This window comes from Vipera ursinii, assembly GCF_947247035.1.
Source record: "Vipera ursinii genome assembly, chromosome: Z".
NCBI lineage: Eukaryota > Metazoa > Chordata > Lepidosauria > Squamata > Viperidae > Vipera > Vipera ursinii.
The window spans coordinates 73,923,507-73,943,033 of record NC_139517.1 but is presented as its reverse complement, the minus strand read 5'-3'; the positions used below and the strand labels follow the sequence as shown (position 1 = coordinate 73,943,033).

The following is a 19,527-nucleotide window of genomic DNA, read 5'->3' as shown; positions in this document are numbered from 1 at the left end:
AAAATTAATTTTGCTTTAGCCACGACTGAATAAACCACATTTTTTATTCAACATGCAAAACTACAAATAATATTCAAACTGCACGCTAAACCTAAATCAAACACGCACAGCATAGTTTCCGACTAACAGGTGATCGTGCTTTGAGAATCTGTTCTGTCACGCCTTTCGTAAGTTGTAGTTCGTTGTCCAAAGATGGTTTTAAGTTTCTTCAGCAGAAGAAACTCCATTTCCCAGGATTCCACGGAAACCCTATTACCATCACATGCCCTGTCTAGGGAAAACAAGAGCCGAAATAAGAGGCGTCGGCCATTTTGCGAGCAAGCGTCGCTATTACTGTTGTAGACGCAGCATCCCCCATCCCCCCTCCCCCAGCCGGGTCTTCTCTGCCCTGCGGGTTTCGCCGTTTGTTTTCATTTTTCCTTACATTTTCTCTACTGCTGAACTTGAGAAAATCCGGGCAAACCCAGCCGCGGTCTTTTCCCCCCGAGCAGCGCCCAGCCACAGAAGCGCATGTCCACTATCCAGAATCTCCAATCCTTCGGTAAGAAATGGGTCCCCCTTTGTCTCTTGCCTCAGTGACAAGAGGACGCATCGGCACCAGCTGCGGTTTTTTCTTTGCAGGGAAATTGTTCATGGTTTGGGCTTTTCTCCCCTCCGTTTCTTCCTCCCCCATCCCTCTTTACGTTTTCCAACCCTTTCTCCGTTGCCTGTCTGCTGCAACTGCGGTCTGCTATTAAATTGGTCTCCTTTCCCACGTCCATCACGCTGGCCGTGAATCTTATGAGGACGATGAGCCAGTATTCGCCACTTTTTAAAACCAGTGTTTAATCAGGCAGTGCTTGTCTAGGGCACGGGATTGAGCATGAGGAATAGCGCTCCTTTTGGAGCTCTGCAGGTTTAATATTGACGTAGGTACTCCAAAATGCGTTGGTTGAGAAACGGGGAGGTATATAAAATCGCTGCCCGAGAATGCCCGCCCGCCCGCCCGCCCGCTTTCTTCTACCACATCTTTGAACTTCCCAGCAGCTTTAGGAGGAGGGCGCCAGGATCTTCTGGCCTCTCCCTGGTCCCAAATGCTAGTGGTCATCTGTTAATTGAAAAGTTAATTGAGAGCTTAATTAATCCTTTTGAGCCTTCTTCTGACATTAAGTTTTAGTGACAGATCGAAATGCCACTTACTTTTTCTTCTTAAATGTGTGTGTTTGTCCTAGCAAATTATACTCTTATTAGTTCAAAGAATAATTGTATACATGACTAAAATCTGATATTTAGATTTTTAAAATATCCTTATTCAAAACTATTTGACTTACATACTTGGTTATCAGATCTTGTTTGCATTTTTGCAGTCTTCTATCAGTATAATTCTAACTCCTGAGATACTCACCACTGCATATCACTCTTTTTTCTATTGTAAGAATTTATGTGTTTGTGTGTGTGTGTGTGTGTGTGCACACACACACAGCTTGGTAAACGACATGTCTGGGTTCACATATTCAACAATGATTAATAGTAATTATTTTTTTATAAATCCATAGTTAACATGTTAGTAATATATTTTCTTTTTTTCCAGTAATATTTTCATTTTACCAGCATTAGGCAAATACATTGCTTGGTACTATCAATACATATAAAATTAGATATAGACATTTTTCTAGTATTTATACAAATAACAATAATATCAGCATATAACATCTTTTCTAACCAGCTTATGTTTCAGTTGTATTTGCAATTCAAGGTTTTATTGAATCAATGTAGACCCTGTTTTTCAAGCTCTTACTTGAATTTAGTTTCCCATCAGTATTCAAAATATTCTTGTTGGTTATGATTTTCTCAAAGTTAGTTACATTTAAGTGTCCAGACATTTCACTCACCTAAGCCATCCCAATATTTTTACATTTCCCATATCATAAATAAGTGCTATTCTAATTATATCTCTCTTACTATAAAATCCATTTATACCCAAAAGTCATCTATTCTTTTAACTGTATTCAAACAAATATTTAATCATGTAATACCCCACCTGATAGGTCAAATCATCTGTTCTCTTAAGTCTAACTCTAGCCTTCTTCTTTTGCCAAGCCACTTTCCAAATCAGTGTATTCAAATCACTAAGGATTTTTTTTGTATTTTTATGGATGTTGTTTGGAATGGTAGAAACAATTTAGGTGGAGTATTTTTGAGGGGGAATTTTGCCCATTTGTATTCATTAAACCATTCCCACTTTCCTTCTTCCTCAACTTCTCTTTTCATTTTTTATCTCTGAAACTCTAGTGATTCTCCTGACTATAATTTATTTTATCAGATCTTTTATCTTGCCGTCAGGTATATTTTGAAGTCTTGAAAGATAAGGTGCCTTTTCCATTTCCAGTATTATAACAAAATCTTGTAGAATTTTTCTTTGCTTGTGCCAGACTGTAATTCTCTTCATTTGTAGCCTCCAACTTTTGTTCATTTTCCTCTGGTTTATGTTGTTTTTTTGACTTGTTTGTTCATTCTTTGTCCTCATTTTCTGAGAGTTTTTTTCATTGTAAGCTTAGATTAAGGATTTGCTCATATTGTTTAGATTATTTTTATTCTCATCATGTTTTTTTCTTGTGTCTTCTTTATATGAAAGAATTGTCTTTTGAATTGATTGCAGCATAGCATACATTTCCTCCTGGAAGGTGTTTGCCTTGTCTTGAGGTGTCACTCCTGCAGATCCCTGATATATCAGGCTGGGGGCTTCAGATGAGAATGTTGGATGTGGTTTTCTACCACATTTTGTTAGATATGCAGCATCCATTTTATCTATCCCCTCCAGATATTCTATCAAAAATACCATAATCCCCGAGTATTAGCTTTAACTAATACAACCAGTCTTAAGGTCCATGCAACAAAATCTTGTATAGTTCTTATGGTTTATGTATGGCCATTATAATCCAGTTGTTAATCCACCATTAAAAGCAATGTTTTATAATAGTTCCTCTGCTCAGGGGTACAATTATCAATCAACCAAAGTTTGCAGTCCAAAATGTTCAACCACCTAAGAACAATCCAAGAGCCTCCACCCTTCAAAAGTAGCCAAAAGTCAATGTTTTTCTTTCTCTGCAATAGCTTTCTCTGCAATAGCTTTTCTTTCTCTGCAATAAGCTTAAAAGTCAAAGCTCAGTAGATGTTTATAATCCAGAAAGGTCAGCAGTTTTTATAACAATTGTAGTTCTCACTATAGCCCAATGTATTTTCCTCTGTTCCCAGCTATTCTCTATTACAGGGCTTTTCAACCTTTTCACCCACTGTACCACTTTTAGGATATGGCAACAACCGAGTACCACCAGTCACCTAGCAAGGTGTCAAAAACTTGATGACCAAAAAAAAGGAAAAAAGTGATAAGGTACAGGTAGTCCTCGACTTAGAACAGTTCGCTTAGTGACTGTTTGAAGTTACAATGGCACTGAAAAAGTGCCCCCGAAACCACAGCCGAGCAAGACACCTCCCTGCCCGCCAGGCAGTGCTCTTCCTCCTGTCCAAGGTTTTCATTGTTGTGAGCATTTCTGTTGAGGATTGGCAGCGGGGGTAGGGTGGGAGGAATTTGGTTTTTATTCCCTCCCCATCTGCTGGATGGTTGCAGCAGGTTTTGGTCACTTCACATGACCCTGCAACACTGTGACCGTCATAAATATGAATCAGTTGCCAAGCATCTGAATGTAAATCACAAGACTCTGGAGGTGCTGCCACATTCCAGATGATCTTCACTTCTTCTGGGCTCAGAAGCGCTAGGATCAGCACCGAGCTCCAGCTGGAGCCTGGCGCTGATCCTGGCGCTTCCACTGAGCCCTGACAGCCCTGCAGCTCCAGCCATCTCTCGCTCAGGCTTGCACAGTGCTGCTCATTCCCTTCCCCCGCTACCACTTTTCTAGGATGGCCGCGTACCACCTGCCAGGTGCCAATGTACCACAGGTGGTACCGTACCACTGGTTGAAAAGCCCTGCTCTATTAAACTAAGAGTCACTGGAGATCAAAGGAACAAGTTATCTGTTTCTGGGCATCTTGCCAATTTCTCAGTCAAGACAGTTGTAGTGCTATACTCTGATCCACCAGTAGATGTCATTAGATGTTCATTTTCTAACAAAAAAATATTTTCTTGTAGTTACATTCCAATACTCTTTTAAAATCTTAACAATTTCCTCAGTTTTGTTTGTCCAAACTATAGCTTTATATTAGTTCTACTTCAACATATTTCTGTCCCCCATAAAAATTAAAATGCCACTTCCGTCTATGGAAGGGTAGGGCTGCAATCCCCTTCCTTCTCACCTTTGGATGGTTTTTTTTCTTCTTCGGGGTCTTTTCCAGGCAATCCAATTATAAATTAGAAAAGATCAATATTCTCACCCATTTCCAAACAAGCTTTTTTGCTTCGGTTGTCTGTAACCTGGGCTAGTCATGGAAGTGCAGCTAGCCTTTCTCTTGCCAGTTTGGAGGGCTTTCCCCAGATCAAACAGATCGACTGCCATTTTTCTGTGATCGACGGGGGGGCCCTCCTTCATCGCCTCTCTGGGGCAAATTTAGACCCATTAAAGAGTCCCCTGGCAGGGGAAAACCAGCTGTGTGGTGTGAGCCCTACAATCTAGGGGAGAAAGCAGAACTGTTTAACTCGTTTTTTGCATCTGTCTTTACACAAAGGGAAAAAACAGTCCAACCTACCAAAACCACTGCCATAAAAAACAGAATAGAAATGCAAGTTAAGATAGGCAAAAAAATGGTAAGTGAACGCCTGTCCAGCCTAGACGAGTTCAAATCACTAGGACCAGATGGATTATACCCCAAAGTTCTCAAGGAACTGACAGACGTGATCTCAGAACCACTGACCTATATTTTTCAAAGATCCTGGAGCACTGGGGAACTACCAGAGGACTAGAAGAGAGCTGATGTAGTTCCCATCTTCAAAAAAGGGAAAAAATAGATCCAGGAAACTACAGACCTATAAGCCTGACCTCAATACCTGGGAAGATTCTGGAAAAGATAATCAAACAACAAATCAGCGAACACCTTGATGCAAACAAAGTCATCACTAAAAGTCAACATGGGTTTGTCAAAAACAGATCATGCCAGACAAATCTTACTACATTCTTTGACCAAGTGACAAAACTACTGGACCAGAGGAATGCTGTAGATATAATTTACTTGGATTTCAGTAAGGCATTTGATAAAGTAGATCACAACCTACTACTTGATAAGATAGTAAAATGTGGGTTAGATAGCATCATCACCAGATGGATTCGTAACTGGCTGACAGGCCGTACTCAGCGTACTCCTCAATGGAACTGCATCTACATGGAAGTGTGTAGTGGGGTACCCCAGGGTTCTGTTCTGGGCCCAGTGCATCTTCATCAACGATATGGATGAGGGGATAGATGGGGAACTCATCAAATTTGCAGACGACACCAAGCTGGCAGGAATAGCCAATACTCCAGAAGATAGGCTTAAGATACAGGAGGATCTGGACAGACTCGAACACTGGGCGCTATCTAACAAAATGGAATTCAGTGGGGAAAAAAGTAAGGTTCTACATTTAGGCAGGAAAAATCAAATGCACAAGTATAGTATAGGTGGTACCTTGCTCAATAGTAGTAACTGTGAGAGGGATCTCGGAGTCCTAGTAGACAATCACTTCAATATGAGCCAGCATTGTGCTGCAGCTGCCAAAAAAGCCAACACAGTGCTAGGCTGCATTAACAGGGATAGAATCAAGATCAAGTGAAGTACTAATACCACTTTACAATGCTTTGGTAAGGCCACACCTGGAATACTGCATGCAGTTTTTGTCACCACGATGTAAAAAAGATGTTGAGACTCTAGAAAGGGTACAGAGAAGAGCAACAAAGATGATTGGGGGACTGGAGGCTAAAACATATAAGGAATGGTTGCTGGAATTGGGTATGTGTAGTTTAACGAAGAGAAGAGTGAGGGGTGATGTGATAGCAGTGTTCCAATATCTCAGGGGCTGCCACAAAGAAGAGGGAGTCAAGCTATTCTCCAAAGCACCTGAAAGCAGGACAAGAAGCAACGGATGGAAACTAGTCAAGGAGAGAAGCAACCTAGAACTAAGGAGAAACTTCCTGACAGAACAATTAACCAGTGGAACAACCTGCCTCCAGGGGTGGTGAATGCTCCAACACGAGGTTTTTAAGAAGAGACTGGACAGCCATTTGCCTGAAATGGTATAGGGTTTCTTGCCTGAGCAGGGGGTTGGACTAGATGACCTCCAAGGTCCCTTCCAAATTATTATTATTATTATTATTATTATTATTATTATTATTATTATTATTATTATTATTATTATTATTATTAATCTCTCGGCCGTGTTGTTACGACGCAAACCAGAAGTCTGGGTTTGCTTTCCTTCTAAGGTGGCAGTTTGTTCTCATCCATTCTTTCTTGAATTACGATAATTTGTTGATAGAAAATAAAGATTTTGGAATGAAAGCTTTTCTTCATGTCCTAGAAACATAGAAAACTGATGGCAGAAAAAGACATACTGGTCCAGCCAGTCTGCTCTTTGAAATTTTTGTTTATTTTATTTTTAAAATTTTTGTCAATGATTGACCTGTGCTTATCTCAAGCATGTTCATTATCTCCACTGGAAATTGATTTCAAGCTTCCACTACTCTCTCTGTGTGAAGTAATACTTCCTAACTTACTTTTGAATTTCCCTCCTGCCAGATTGAGGTTACGCCTCTATGCTCTTGATTTTTGCTTAATATTGAAAATACTGCCTTCTAGAAATTTATTTACACCATTAAGGTATTTAAAGGTTTCAATCATGTCTCCCCTTTCCCTTCTGTCCATCAGACTGTACATATTCAGTTCCTCCAATCTCTACTGATTTGTTTGTCCCTCAGATCTTGCATCATTTTGTTGTCTATCTCTGGACTCACTCAACCTTATCAATACCTTTTTTAAAATGAGGTTTCCAGAATTGGATCCTGTTTCAAATGGGATCTGATTAAAGCCCTAAGTATCAAAATTATGATCTCCCTTTTCCTGGTGGTGATCCTTCTAGAGATGCATCCCAGTATTTTGTTTGCCATTACAGCTGCCTGTTTACTTATTTTGCATCATCTGCTCTGAACATATCTAAATCCTTTTCTTCTGTTACTCTGTTTAACACTGTATCCCTAAGACAGTGTTAGAAGATTCTTTTTTCCAAGTGCATGATCTTTCATTTACAAACATTGAATTGCATTTTCCACATTTTTGCCAGTTTCCCAGCAATGTCAAATAATTTACCGTCTTACAAATACCTCCAGGAACATCAACTCGTATTACACACATTTGTGTCATCAGCAGAAAGACAAATCTTACCTAGCAATCCTTCTGTTGTATCGCTTGCAAACCAAGACCTAGGACTGAGCCTTATGGTACGAACAAATCAAAGTAGAGAAACAGCTTCCCAGCAGCCAATTAATTGCCACATCCCAGGAAATTTCCAGTCTGTAACTTACCCTCTGACTTCAAATATTACCCAGATTATAAATACTGCAAAGCAATTTTCACATCTGAACAGTTCTTGTATTTAGGAAGCATCACTGGGATGTGTGCAAAAAATGCAAAAAATCTAATCATATCTTGGTATTAAATCGTGGAGTACTAACTATTAAATAGGTACAGCGAATCTGGACTGCTACTCTTCTAAGGAATTCAAACATGTACCTCCTGAGGTATAATTAGCTTCTCCACTTAGAAAATGATGAAGAGAATTTTAGGGTACCGACAACCTGTATATCTTTATTTAGAAAATGTATAAATGAATTTCATTTCATTTTCATTATATGAATTTTCCCTTTTCAGACCCGTTTGCTGATGCAACTAAGGGTGACGACTTACTCCCGGCAGGGACTGAAGACTACATCCATATAAGGATCCAGCAGCGAAACGGCAGAAAGACATTAACGACTGTTCAGGGAATTGCTGATGACTACGACAAAAAGAAGCTTGTGAAAGCGTTCAAAAAGGTAAAGTTTCTGTTTCTTGGATTTTGAAATGTTTGAACTAAGAATGTCCAAACTGAAAGTACATACATTTATATCTCTACATTAATTTATATAGATATGCTAAAACTGCTGTGATAGTTCTGAAATTGTGTTATGCCAATATACGTAATAATTTTTGTTTTAGCTAGTAAAAACAAGTGCTAAATGTTTTTTAAAAAACAATTGACTTCCGATTGATTTTTGAAAACTCTTTTGAGCAGTAATGGTGATAAAATTGATTTCATAGAGTCTCCTAAAACTGCCACATTTGGAAAGGATTAAGGTCTCTAATCCTTACGATTAGAAATATTGCAAAATATAATCAGAATTTAATATCAATTGTTCCTAGAATATTCGTTAATATTGTGCTAATCTACTTCTTTGCTAATAACAATTATTTCAGGAAAATGCAGATTTAAAAGCAAACTAAAATTTTAATATACTACCTTTCTAAAATATATGAGTGAACTAAAATGGTGGATAAAGAGATCTAATATGAAGTTTACATGAAATATGCTAAAACTATATGAAATAGAAGTAGAACAACTAGTACTAACTAGTGATAATCAGATGTAGAACTGTAAATGGTATTTACTGGAAAGCCATAATAATTTATTTGGGAGGACTACTAAAAGCCAACATGGGTTTGTCAAAAACAGATCGTGCCAGACAAACCTTATTGCATTCTTTGACCAAGTGACAAAACTAGTGGACCAGAGGAATGCTGTAGATATGGATTTCAGTAAGGCATTTGATAAAGTAGATCACAACCTACTACTTGATAAGATAGAAAAATGTGGGTTAGATAGCATCACCACCAGATGGATTCGTAGCTGGCTGACAGGCTGTACTCAGCGTGTGGTCCTCAAAGGAACCGCATCTACATGGAAGGAAGTGTGTAGTGGGGTGTCCCAGGGATCTGTTCTGGGCCCAGTGCTCTTCAACATCTTCATCAACGATTTGGATGAAGGGATAAATGGGGAACTCATCAAATTTGCAGATGACACCAAGCTGGCAGGAATAGCCAATACTCCAGAAGATAGGCTTAAGATACTGGAGGATCTGGACAGACTCGAACACTGGGCACTATCTAACAAAATCAAATTCAATTGTGAAAAAAGTAAGGTTCTGCATTTAGGCAGGAAAAATCAAATGCACAGGTCAGGGGTCAGCAACCTGAAACAGTGAAAGAGCCACTCGGAACCGGTTCCCTCACAAAAGGAAAAACTGGGAGCCGCAAAAAAATGTGTGCACATGCGCATACATGCATGCATGCGCAGAACAGGGTTTGACTGAAGAGTGGAGCCAAAGCGAGATATGCACCTACCCTGCCTATTTGAATTGATTGGTTGAACTTTTTTAGTCCCACTTTTTTGGGGGGGGGACTGCACATGGCAGAGGACTGGGAGCCGCAGGAGACGGCTGAAAGAGCCGCATGCGGCTCTGGAGCCGCGTGTTGCAGACCTGTGGTATAGGTGGTACCTTGCTCGATAGCAGGGACCTCCAAGGTCCCTTCCAAATTATTATTATTATTATTATTATGATTATTATTATTGTTGTTGTTGTTGTTGTTGTTGTTGTTATTATTTCAGAATAATAAACTTAAATTTACTAGTGCCTTGGCAAAATTCAATTGAAAGATTAGAGCTATGTCTTATAGTCAGAATTATATGGTATAATGCAGTGGGGTATAACTCAAATAGAAATGGGGGAAGTAAATATACATAAGAATCCTTGCAGGCCACATACTTACTTTGAAAAATACACATTTATATTTTTTTTCTTTGACTAATGCATCAACATAATGAAGTAGAATCTAGTTATAACTAAAACTTAACTAAATATTATAATTGAGGTGGCACAAATTGAGAAATCTTTCCAGTGGGTAGAAAGGGTGGGTTAAGAGACAGCACTGAAGCATTGATCGTAGCAGCACAAGAACAGGCACTAAGCACCAGATCCATGGAAAGAAGGCTGTGCCACACTAGACAGGACCCAAGGTGAGACTGTGCGGGGAGGCCTCGAGGGACAGTCTCTCCCAGCAGAATGTAAGATGAAGGCAGGAACAGTACACACTGTATACAAAAATATCTGTACAGAATATGAGCTAAACTCTCCTAAGGCTGTATGGGAGATCCCATAAAAGATTGTGGAGAAAAGAAAGCTATGGTCCTTTGGGACTTACACAACCAGACTGACAGGAGGTAGTGGCCAATCAACCATACATTGTGGTAGTATAATAGACAAGGATCAGAAGACAGCGATGGTGATAGATGTAATGTGCCAATTGAGAACGTAAGGAAGGAGTATCAGAAGGTGGAGAAGTACTAGGCCTGAAGGATCAGCTGGAAAAATTGTGGAAAGTAAACGCCAAAGTTAGGAGCACTCAGGACTGTGACTCCTAAACAGGGAGTGTGGCATCAGCAGATCCCAGGAAAGACATCAGAGCTCTGATCAGAAGAATGCCATGCACCACTTTCACATCTCCTGCTTCCTCTTACCACCTCCCTGCAATGTTCCCTTTAATTTTTTACATCTCATGTATGAAAAAAAATGTTTTGTGTGGCTTCTGCCATACTACCGTATTTTTCGGACCATAAGACGCACTTTCCCCCCCAAAAATGGGGAAAAACGAGGGTGCGTCTTATGGTCCGAAGGGGATCCATATGGCCAGCCCCAACCTCTGCAAGTGGAGCACGAATCGGCATGTGCTGAGAAACGCCGATCTCACACTCCTGCACTCTCCCTTGCTCGGTTTCAGCTTCCCTTGCTACAAGAGAAAGCAGGCTGAAACGGAGTGAGGGAGATTGCCAGGAATGCGAATTGGCTGATCTCGCGCTGCTGCAATCTGCCTCGTTTCAGCCTGCTTTCTCTTGTAGCAAGGGAAGCTGAAACCGAGCGAGGGAGTTTGCAGGAGCGCGAGATCGGCCGATTCACATTTCTGGCAATCTCCCTCACTCCATTTCAGCTTGCTTTCTGCAAGAGAAAGCCGGGCTGCAGGGCCGCCTCCATGGGTACTGCTCTAATGCAGAGAGGGAAGGACAAAGAGGGAGGGAAGAAAGGAAGGAAGGAAGGAAGGGACAATGGGAGAGGGAGGGAGAGAAAGAGAGAGAGAGAGGGAGAGAGAGAGAAGGAGAAAGAATTTTTTTTCTTGTTTTCCTGCTCTAAAAACTGGGTGCGTCTTATGGTCCGAAAAATACGGTAAGTACAAATTTGTATGCAAGAAATCTGCCTGCCTGTTGTCTGGGGGAATAGGCACAAGCTTGCTGCCTCAGTTTAATTGCATCAGCTAAGGGAACTTGAGGTTACCATAGCGCAGACTGAGAAGGAGTTTTGTCACATGGTGACAGTAAGCTTGTGCAGGACTCCCTCTTACATCAGGAGACCAATGTTTTGATTGTTGTTGATTAAATTATTATTATTTAGTTTTAAAATGTAATATCTATACTTTGTTTTATTTTCTTAAATATGACTCTCTTGCACTTTAATCTGGTTCAGATCTCCCATGTTCAAAGTTCTGACAGCCACCACTCACCCCCCCCTGTGGTCATGTGACCATATTTTGGGCGCTCAGTAATCAGCTCACATTTACATCCATTTGCAGCATGCCATAGTTTTGTGACTGCAGTTTATAACATTTTTGCTGGAAACTGCAAAAAAAGTCTCCTTAATGAAGAATGGGTTGACTCAAGGATTGAGGCATTTGCTTAACCAACACGCATTTGCTTTATGGGTGCCACATACAGGTAATCTTCGAGTTATGAGCGTTCCCTTAATGAATGTTCAAGGTTATGTGATAAGTGCTTCCTAGTGTTTACAAAAAAGTCCCAAAATTATAAATGTTGCCACACCATGGCAGTTGTTCACAGTTACGAACAACTGCAGTGGCACTGCAACATTCACCCTGCCACCCTCGGTTACCCTAGGACTAGGTACTAGACCTTGGATACTCAATCTTGCGAAGATCAAGATCCTTCGCTTTCTTGGCTGCTCCAGGCCTTTGGTGCATTTGCAGAGAATGGAGGCCTAAGTAATGCAAGATCACATGAGATCAGTGGAGCGAGAACTCACGCTACTGGTCTTGTGTGATCGCATGGTACTTCTGGGCTCTGTTCTCTACAACAGAGAATGGAACCGAAGCTGGGGGAGGATCCCAAGTGCCTTTGGAGTTCCAATACAGGCATAAGAGGCCTTTTCTGGGCTGCTGCCACCCAGAAAGAGGCCTTGGGAGGCTTCTGCATGCTTCTGGAGGCTCAATACATGTGTCAGATGCCTTTTCCGGGCTGGTGACACCCGGAAAGGAGAATGGAGGATACTGCAGTGGGCCTCTGAAAGTCTGTTCTGAGCCCCGGATGCCTCCTGCAGGCCTCCGAGGCCCAAAATAGAGGCTGTGAGAGGCTTTTGCATGCTTCCAGAGGTCCGTTCAGGTCCTTGGAGGCCTCTGAGGCTCAGAACGGAGGTGCCTCTGGAGGTTTGTTCTGGGCCTCTAAGGCCTCCTCCACAACTCTGAGGCCCAGAACGGAGGCCAGGGGTGGCAGTCATGTGCTTCCCGATGTCCATTCTGGGCCTCGGAGGCCTCCCTCTGCTCTTGCCCAGAGCAGAGAAAGAAACAAAGAGGCTGGACAGGGGACAGTTCTTCACTCACAAGGTCCGTAAGTGACCTGGCAGGATTGGGTAGCGGAGCAATTGTGGGGACCCCAGGAAGTTTCTCAGTGAGGGGGCTTGGGTGGACTGAAGCAGATGACCTGTTCCATCACTAGGCCCCCCGTGGCCTTCCCCACCCTGAGATACCCACGCATTAAATTAGTAAGTGCGTGGGCAAAAACTGGAAGTGAATTGCATTCAAGGTATGAGATTCACTCCTACGAATCCTTGAGATACGAATGGAATGGGCAGGCTCCATTACGTTCGTAACTTGAGGACTACCTGTAATCACTACAAAAAAGCTCATAAAATTGGGTGTAGTCAAATGATGACCTGTTTAATTATGCGGCTTAAAATCATAATTGCAGATTCATTAATAGTTGTAAATTAAGGATTATCTGTAATGGAAATAGCATCAAGTACCTGAAAAACAATTTGTTGGCACTGAATATAGCAATGTTTTTCTGCAGAAATTTGCTTGTAATGGTACTGTGGTTGAACATCCTGAATACGGGGAAGTTATCCAGTTACAGGGTGACCAGAGGAAGAACATTTGCCAATTCCTTTTAGAGGTGAGTAACTTGTTACAACTCTTTCAATTCAGACTGCTGACTCAAATATTACAATGCACATAGCTTATTTAGGTTAAACAAATACTTGAAAATTGTTAATATACTTTTGGTCCGAACATGATAACAAAATAGAAATTTGTTAGTTTTGTGAGCTTTATTGTCTTCTCTAAATTGATAGAGTTTAATCTTTATTTATTTATTTATTTATTTATTTATTTATTTATTTAATTTATATACCGCCCTTCTCCCGGAGGACTCAGGGCGGTGAACAGGGCAATACATAAAAACTAGATACAAAAATTAAAAATTATTAAAACGTGATTAAACAATGCCCATAATAAATTAATACAGATTAAAATTAAAGTTCATTTATAAAAATCCCACCCCGTCCCATCAGGCCAGGCCAGCTTGTTTAAAGAGATGGGTTTTAAGATCGCGCCGGAAGGAGCGGAGATCGGGCGCCATCCGGACCTCGACCGGAAGATGGTTTCATAAATCCGGTGCACCCACAGAGAACGCCCTCCCCCTGGGGGCCACCAGTCGGCATTCTTTGACCAGTGGCACCCTGAGGAGGCCCTCTCTGTGGGAGCGTACTGGGCGGAGGGAAGTTGACGCCGGCTGCAGGTGCTCCCCAAGGTATTCCGGACCCATGCCATGAAGGGCTTTGTAGGTCATTACTAACACCTTGAACCTCACCCGGAAGACAACTGGTAGCCAATGCAGCTCGCGGAGCAAAGGTGTGACATGGGAGTATCGGGAAACTCCCAATACAACTCTCGCGGCTGCATTCTGTACCAGTTGGAGCCTCCGAGTGGTCTTCAAGGGTAGCCCCATGTAGAGAGCGTTGCAGTAATCAAGACGAGAGGTCACGAGTGCATGAGTGACCGTACGTAAGGCATCCCAGTCTAGATAGGGCCGCAACTGGCGCACCAGGCGAACCTGGGTGAAGGCCCCCCTAGTCACAGCTACTATATGGTCTTCTAGGGAGAGCTGTGAATCTAGGAGGACTCCCAAGTTGCGAGCCCTATCTACCGGAGGTAATGACTCACCCCCCATAGTGAGGGGTGGGATGTCCTGAATATCCCGAGATGCCGGTACGCACAGCCACTCAGTCTTGTCAGGGTTGAGTCGAAGCCTGTTCCTCCCCATCCAGACCCGGACCGCCTCCAGGCACCGGGACATCACGTCGAGGGCATCACTGGGGTGGTTTGGGGTCAAAATGAAAAGTTGGGTATCATCAGCATACTGATGATACCCAACTCCAAAACCAGAAATGATCTCACCCAGCGGTTTCATGTAGATGTTGAACAGGAGAGGCGAGAGGACCGACCCCTGAGGGACTCCACAAACGAGAGGCCTCGCGTTCGACCTCTGCCCCCCTGCCAACACCGACTGCGAGCGTCCCAGGAGATAGGAGGAGAACCACTGAAGAACCGTGCCTCCCACTCCCAATCCCCTGAGACGCCGCAGCAGGATACCATGGTCGATGGTATCAAAAGCCGCTGAGAGGTCTAATAGGACTAGGACAGAGGAATATCCCTTGTCCCGAGCCCTCCAGAGATCATTCACCAGCGCGACCAATGCCGTCTCCGTGCTGTACCCGGGCCTGAAGCCCGATTGGTACGGGTCTAGATAATCCGCTTCATCCAGGACCAGAGGGAGCTGATGCGCCACCACACTCTCAACAACCTTCGCAAGAAAGCGAAGGTTGGAGACCGGACGAAAGTTATTCAACACAGCCGGGTCCAAGGCAGGCTTCTTGAGGAGAGGTCTTACCACCGCCTCTTTCAAGGCGGCGGGAAAACTACCCTCACTCAAAGAGGGAGATATAACCGCCTGGAACCAGCCTCGTGTCCCCTCCCGGGCTGCATAAACCAGCCAGGAAGGGCACGGGTCCAATAAACATGTGGTGGAGCTCAGCCTCCCCATAATCCTGTCCACTTCCTCCGGAGTTACAGGATCGAACTCCTCCCAGGTAACATTGACAAGACCGCTCGTGTCCTGATCGTCCGATACTGCCCAGTCGGAGTCCAGACCGGTCCGAATCCGAGTGATTTTGTCCGACAGATGTTGACTAAATTCCTCGGCACGCCCCTGCAAGGGTTCCCCACTCACCTCCTGATTAAGGAGGGAGCGGGTCACCCTAAACAGGGCGGCCGGGCGATTATCTGCGGACGCGATGAGGGCAGCGAAGTAGTTAGACCTCGCCACCCTCATCGCTGCGAGATAAGACCTAATATGGGTTCTTAGTCGCAATCGGTCGGATTCAGATCGGCTGGACCTCCAAACGCTCTCTAGGCCCCGTCTCCGACGCTTCATCTCCCGGTGCTTGAGTCTAAATGGAAGAATGTAACAGCTTGACTCTTAACATTTGGTTTTTTGAATATCGCAATTAATGCCATATATTTGAATAGTTAAGATTTTATTGTAGGAAGTTTTAAGGAAGCATTTGAGGGTTCTCTAGCTTGACTTGTAAACTGAAAACTGCTGCTATATGTAACTATGTACCAATCTCAACTGCTCATCATTGTACTTCGATTAATATCTGGATTTATTTTATGTGACATTTCTAGTCCTAACTGCCAAGGGCTTACTGGTGTTTGTATATTTTCTGCAGGTTGGCATTGTTAAAGAGGAACAACTGAAAGTTCATGGCTTCTGAAATGTGTGTACTTACCTGAAGAACTCTATAGGTTTTATTTTATCAAGTGAGCTACTCTGTGAAATATGATTCTTTATAGTAAATGGACTTCCCATTCAAATTCTGATTTGCTTTTGCATGATTACAGAAAAGGTATGGGTTGTAGATTAGAAACACATAAGAAGACTGCAGTAAGATGGTAAAAAAAGAAGTGCTTAAGAATTTTAATGCATTTCCAATGGAAATGTTTTACTGCTGATAGTTCAGTGTATTATTATTTGTCTGATTTAAATGTATTAAAACCATGTGTGTTGCAGCTTAAATAAACTCTCTTTATCTTAACCATTTGTGTAGAATGCCTTATATACTCCAGCCAATTTAAACATATAATCAGATTTTAACTAAATATCAGGCCAGCTCAAATTTCAGAAGCTAAGACTCAAGCATTTAAATTGACATAAAGTTTTCATTATTACTTAGCAGTCCAATAGAAACTATTAGCTATTCCTTGCATGTATGAGAATTATATTGTCTAATCAGTACTCTTAAGAAATGTGATAGGATGATCTGTTATAGAAGATATTGGTGCTTGAAGAAAAAGGTGTCCATCCTGAATAACCAGGTGAATAGGTGTCAGAATCCATTTATATCACATTTCATAATTGTATAGGTAGAACAACGTGCTATTACTGGGGATTCTGCCATCTCTCCGAGGGGGGGGGAGAGGATGGTTACTAAAGCGATTTTCAAACAACAGGGGATGTTTTAACGGGGGAAGGGAGGGGGACAGACAGATCTGGTTTGTATCTTCATTTACAACTGAAAAGGGAAGCAATAACCATAAAACCAAGGAGAGTTCCCTTTCCCATGGAAGGACCTGACACCTAGCAACTGACGACAGCCTGACCAGATGGATGAGGGGAGGGACTGGAATGGGAATGGTTTATATAGGATTGAAATGTAACTTTTCTCAGATTCCGTCTTGTATTCCCACAATCGATTCCTTCCTAGTAAACATTTTCCTTTTGGACTAAACTTGCATCCAAGAGTTCTTATTTCCTAAGATGTGGATTGAGGTGGGTCCTGACAGTAGACGGAATCTGCTTTAAGAGTCAACCTGGAAGGGAAAACCTTACCGGGGGACTTTGCAACAAATACAAATGTCTGGCGACGAAGCAAGAGAGGAGGGAAGCCCCATGGAGGGGGAGTCTTCCCCCCAAATGGAATCCCAGAGACAATGGGAAACTGAAGCAGCATATTCCCCCGGGGAAGAAGCGGTGGAGCAGTACGACCGAAAACCCCGGTGGTCGATGGGCGTTGGAAGGAAAAGTGAGTGGGAAAAGGCTTCGGGAGAAAAGACCCTGAGGCGTAGTAACCACCAACTGGAATGGAGGCAAGAGATGGAGAGTTCCCTGCACGCCAGCGAGGAGGAGCGGATCCTGGAAAAGGCCATTGATCTGATGAAAGCAACCCTGAGTTCACTGAGGGAGGAGAGAGCTGAAAATCGCAACCGAGGCAGCGCCTGGGGACGCAACTGGAAAGGTAACGGAGGGGATCCAACACCTGAAACCCTGGGGCCATCCAATGGAACAGGAATTGCTGCCTCAGCAGTACCCACCCCCCCCCAGAACCACAGATGGGGACCAGGATGAGGAGCAATACCGGCCACGGCGCAGACAACGCTCCAGCCAAAGACTCCTGCCCCTGGAAGTCAAATTCAAGGGGGAGCCATCACGACTGGGATTTTTCCTAACCCAAGTCCTCAGCTACATGGAAGAGTATGGACGGGACATCCCCAGTGACAAAACACGCATCCGAATTGTGCAATCTGCCCTGGACGGGATGGCTGCAGACTGGGTGGTGAACTTGCATGACTCCAACGCCCCAGAACTCAACGACTTCAACCGATTCATGTCATCTTTGAGGCGACGGTTCGAGGATCCTTTGGCTGACCGTAAGGCCCGGGAGAGAATCAAAACGGTGAGGCAGGGCAGGCGAGCAGTGGCTGATTATACCCAAGAATTCCGAGCTATTGCCAGCAAGCTGAACTGGCCAGAAGACATCCTCCTTAGCCATTTCAAAGACGGTCTGAACTACGACCTGTATGATGCTTGCCTGCCTCGAGGAGACCCATCCCACCTCGACTGGTACATCCTGGCGGAGGAAGTGGAAATAGACCTACTGAAGAGACACCGCAGAGGAAAACCATGGGGCCGCCTGCCACCCGAGCAAACACGCGAGGGGGAAAACCCACCAGCCACAGCCAAAAAATCAACAAGTTGCTTCAACTGCGGGAGAGAGGGCCACCGTGCTGCAGAATGTTGTTCAAAAGCCCCCCCACACACACAAAAACCAGAGGCATCATCCTCCAAGAAGCCGGGGAAGCCCCAAGGCAACACAAAAGAATCTTCCATGAAGGGGACAGAGGCTGTAGAGTCCACAATTCCTGCCAGGAACTGGGACTGGACTCCGGCCTGCACCGCAGGGACGGTGGACAACTCGGAAGACAGCTCAGAGGGAGAACCATTGGTAAGTGGACCCCTTCCACCCATACTTAAGACAGTGACTATATTAGCTTCCCCTATGCCTGAAGCAGCCAAAATAAAAGCTCTGATAGACTCTGGGTGCATCCGCTGCCTTATCAGCCCAACGCTGGTGGAGAGATTGAGCATCCCAGTGAGGAGGCTAAAACATCCAATCTCTTTTAGTCAATTAGATGGGACAATAGCAGGGGGAGGACCAGCCACCCTAGCCACTTTACCAATCCACCTATCACTGGGGCCCCATGAGGAGGACATAACGTTTATAGTGGCCCCAGGCATGGAATGCCCAATGATCCTAGGACTGGAATGGCTGAAGAAATGGAACCCCGGGATAAATTGGAGGACAGCAGAACTCAACTTCCCAAAGGGGGGGCAGAAGAACGTAGACTCCAAAAGCACCCCCCCAACCCAGAGGGAGGAGACAGCAGCAGTGGGGAAAGAGAAGGGATTACCAGAGATACCGGAGGAATACAGGGACCTGGCTGAGGTTTTCAGTGAGGAAAGAGCAGATGAGCTTCCCCCCCACCGCCCCACAGACTGCACCATAGAATTCAAACCTGGGGCAAAACTCCCAAAACCCAGGATGTATGCCATGAGCCCAAGGGAAATGGCAGAAATGGAGAGATTCATAAAGAAAAACTTAGAAAGAGGATTTATTGAGCCTGCCAAACCCAAAGTGGCCGCCCCGGTTCTGTTCAGGGAGAAGAAGGATGGGTCCTTTCATTTGGTTGTGGACTATAGAAATTTGAACACAATTAGTGAATGTAATCTGTACCCCCTTCCCCTAATGAAGGATATGTTATCCCACCTATCGAAAGGAAAGATTTTTACCAAACTAGACCTGAGGGAAGCATACTACCATATTAGGATTAAGGAAGGAGACGAATGGAAGACTGCATTCAACTGCCCAATGGGGTGCTATTAATTCAAAGTATTGCCATTCGGACTGCAAGGGGCCCCCGCAGTCTTTATGCAATTAATTAATGACGTGCTGAGAGAGCACCTATATAAGGGGGTCCTGGTTTACCTCGATGACATCCTTATCTTCACAGAAACCAAAGAGGAACATATCAAACTAGTCAGAGCAGTCCTGAAGAAGTTGCGAGCTGCCCACTTAT

General features: G+C 43.6%; 1 protein-coding gene across 1 annotated transcript; it reads left to right on the top strand.

The window, feature by feature from the left end:
- The first annotated feature begins 284 nt into the window (after nucleotides 1-284).
- Nucleotides 285-16,434, top strand: EIF1B (eukaryotic translation initiation factor 1B). The gene is made up of 4 exons (XM_083378595.1): nucleotides 285-541; nucleotides 7,828-7,991; nucleotides 13,124-13,225; nucleotides 15,843-16,434. Exons 1-4 carry the CDS (start codon nucleotides 511-513, stop codon nucleotides 15,885-15,887), a joined length of 342 nt encoding a protein of 113 aa, XP_083234721.1. The 5' UTR covers nucleotides 285-510; the 3' UTR covers nucleotides 15,888-16,434.
- The last annotated feature ends 3,093 nt before the right edge of the window (nucleotides 16,435-19,527 follow it).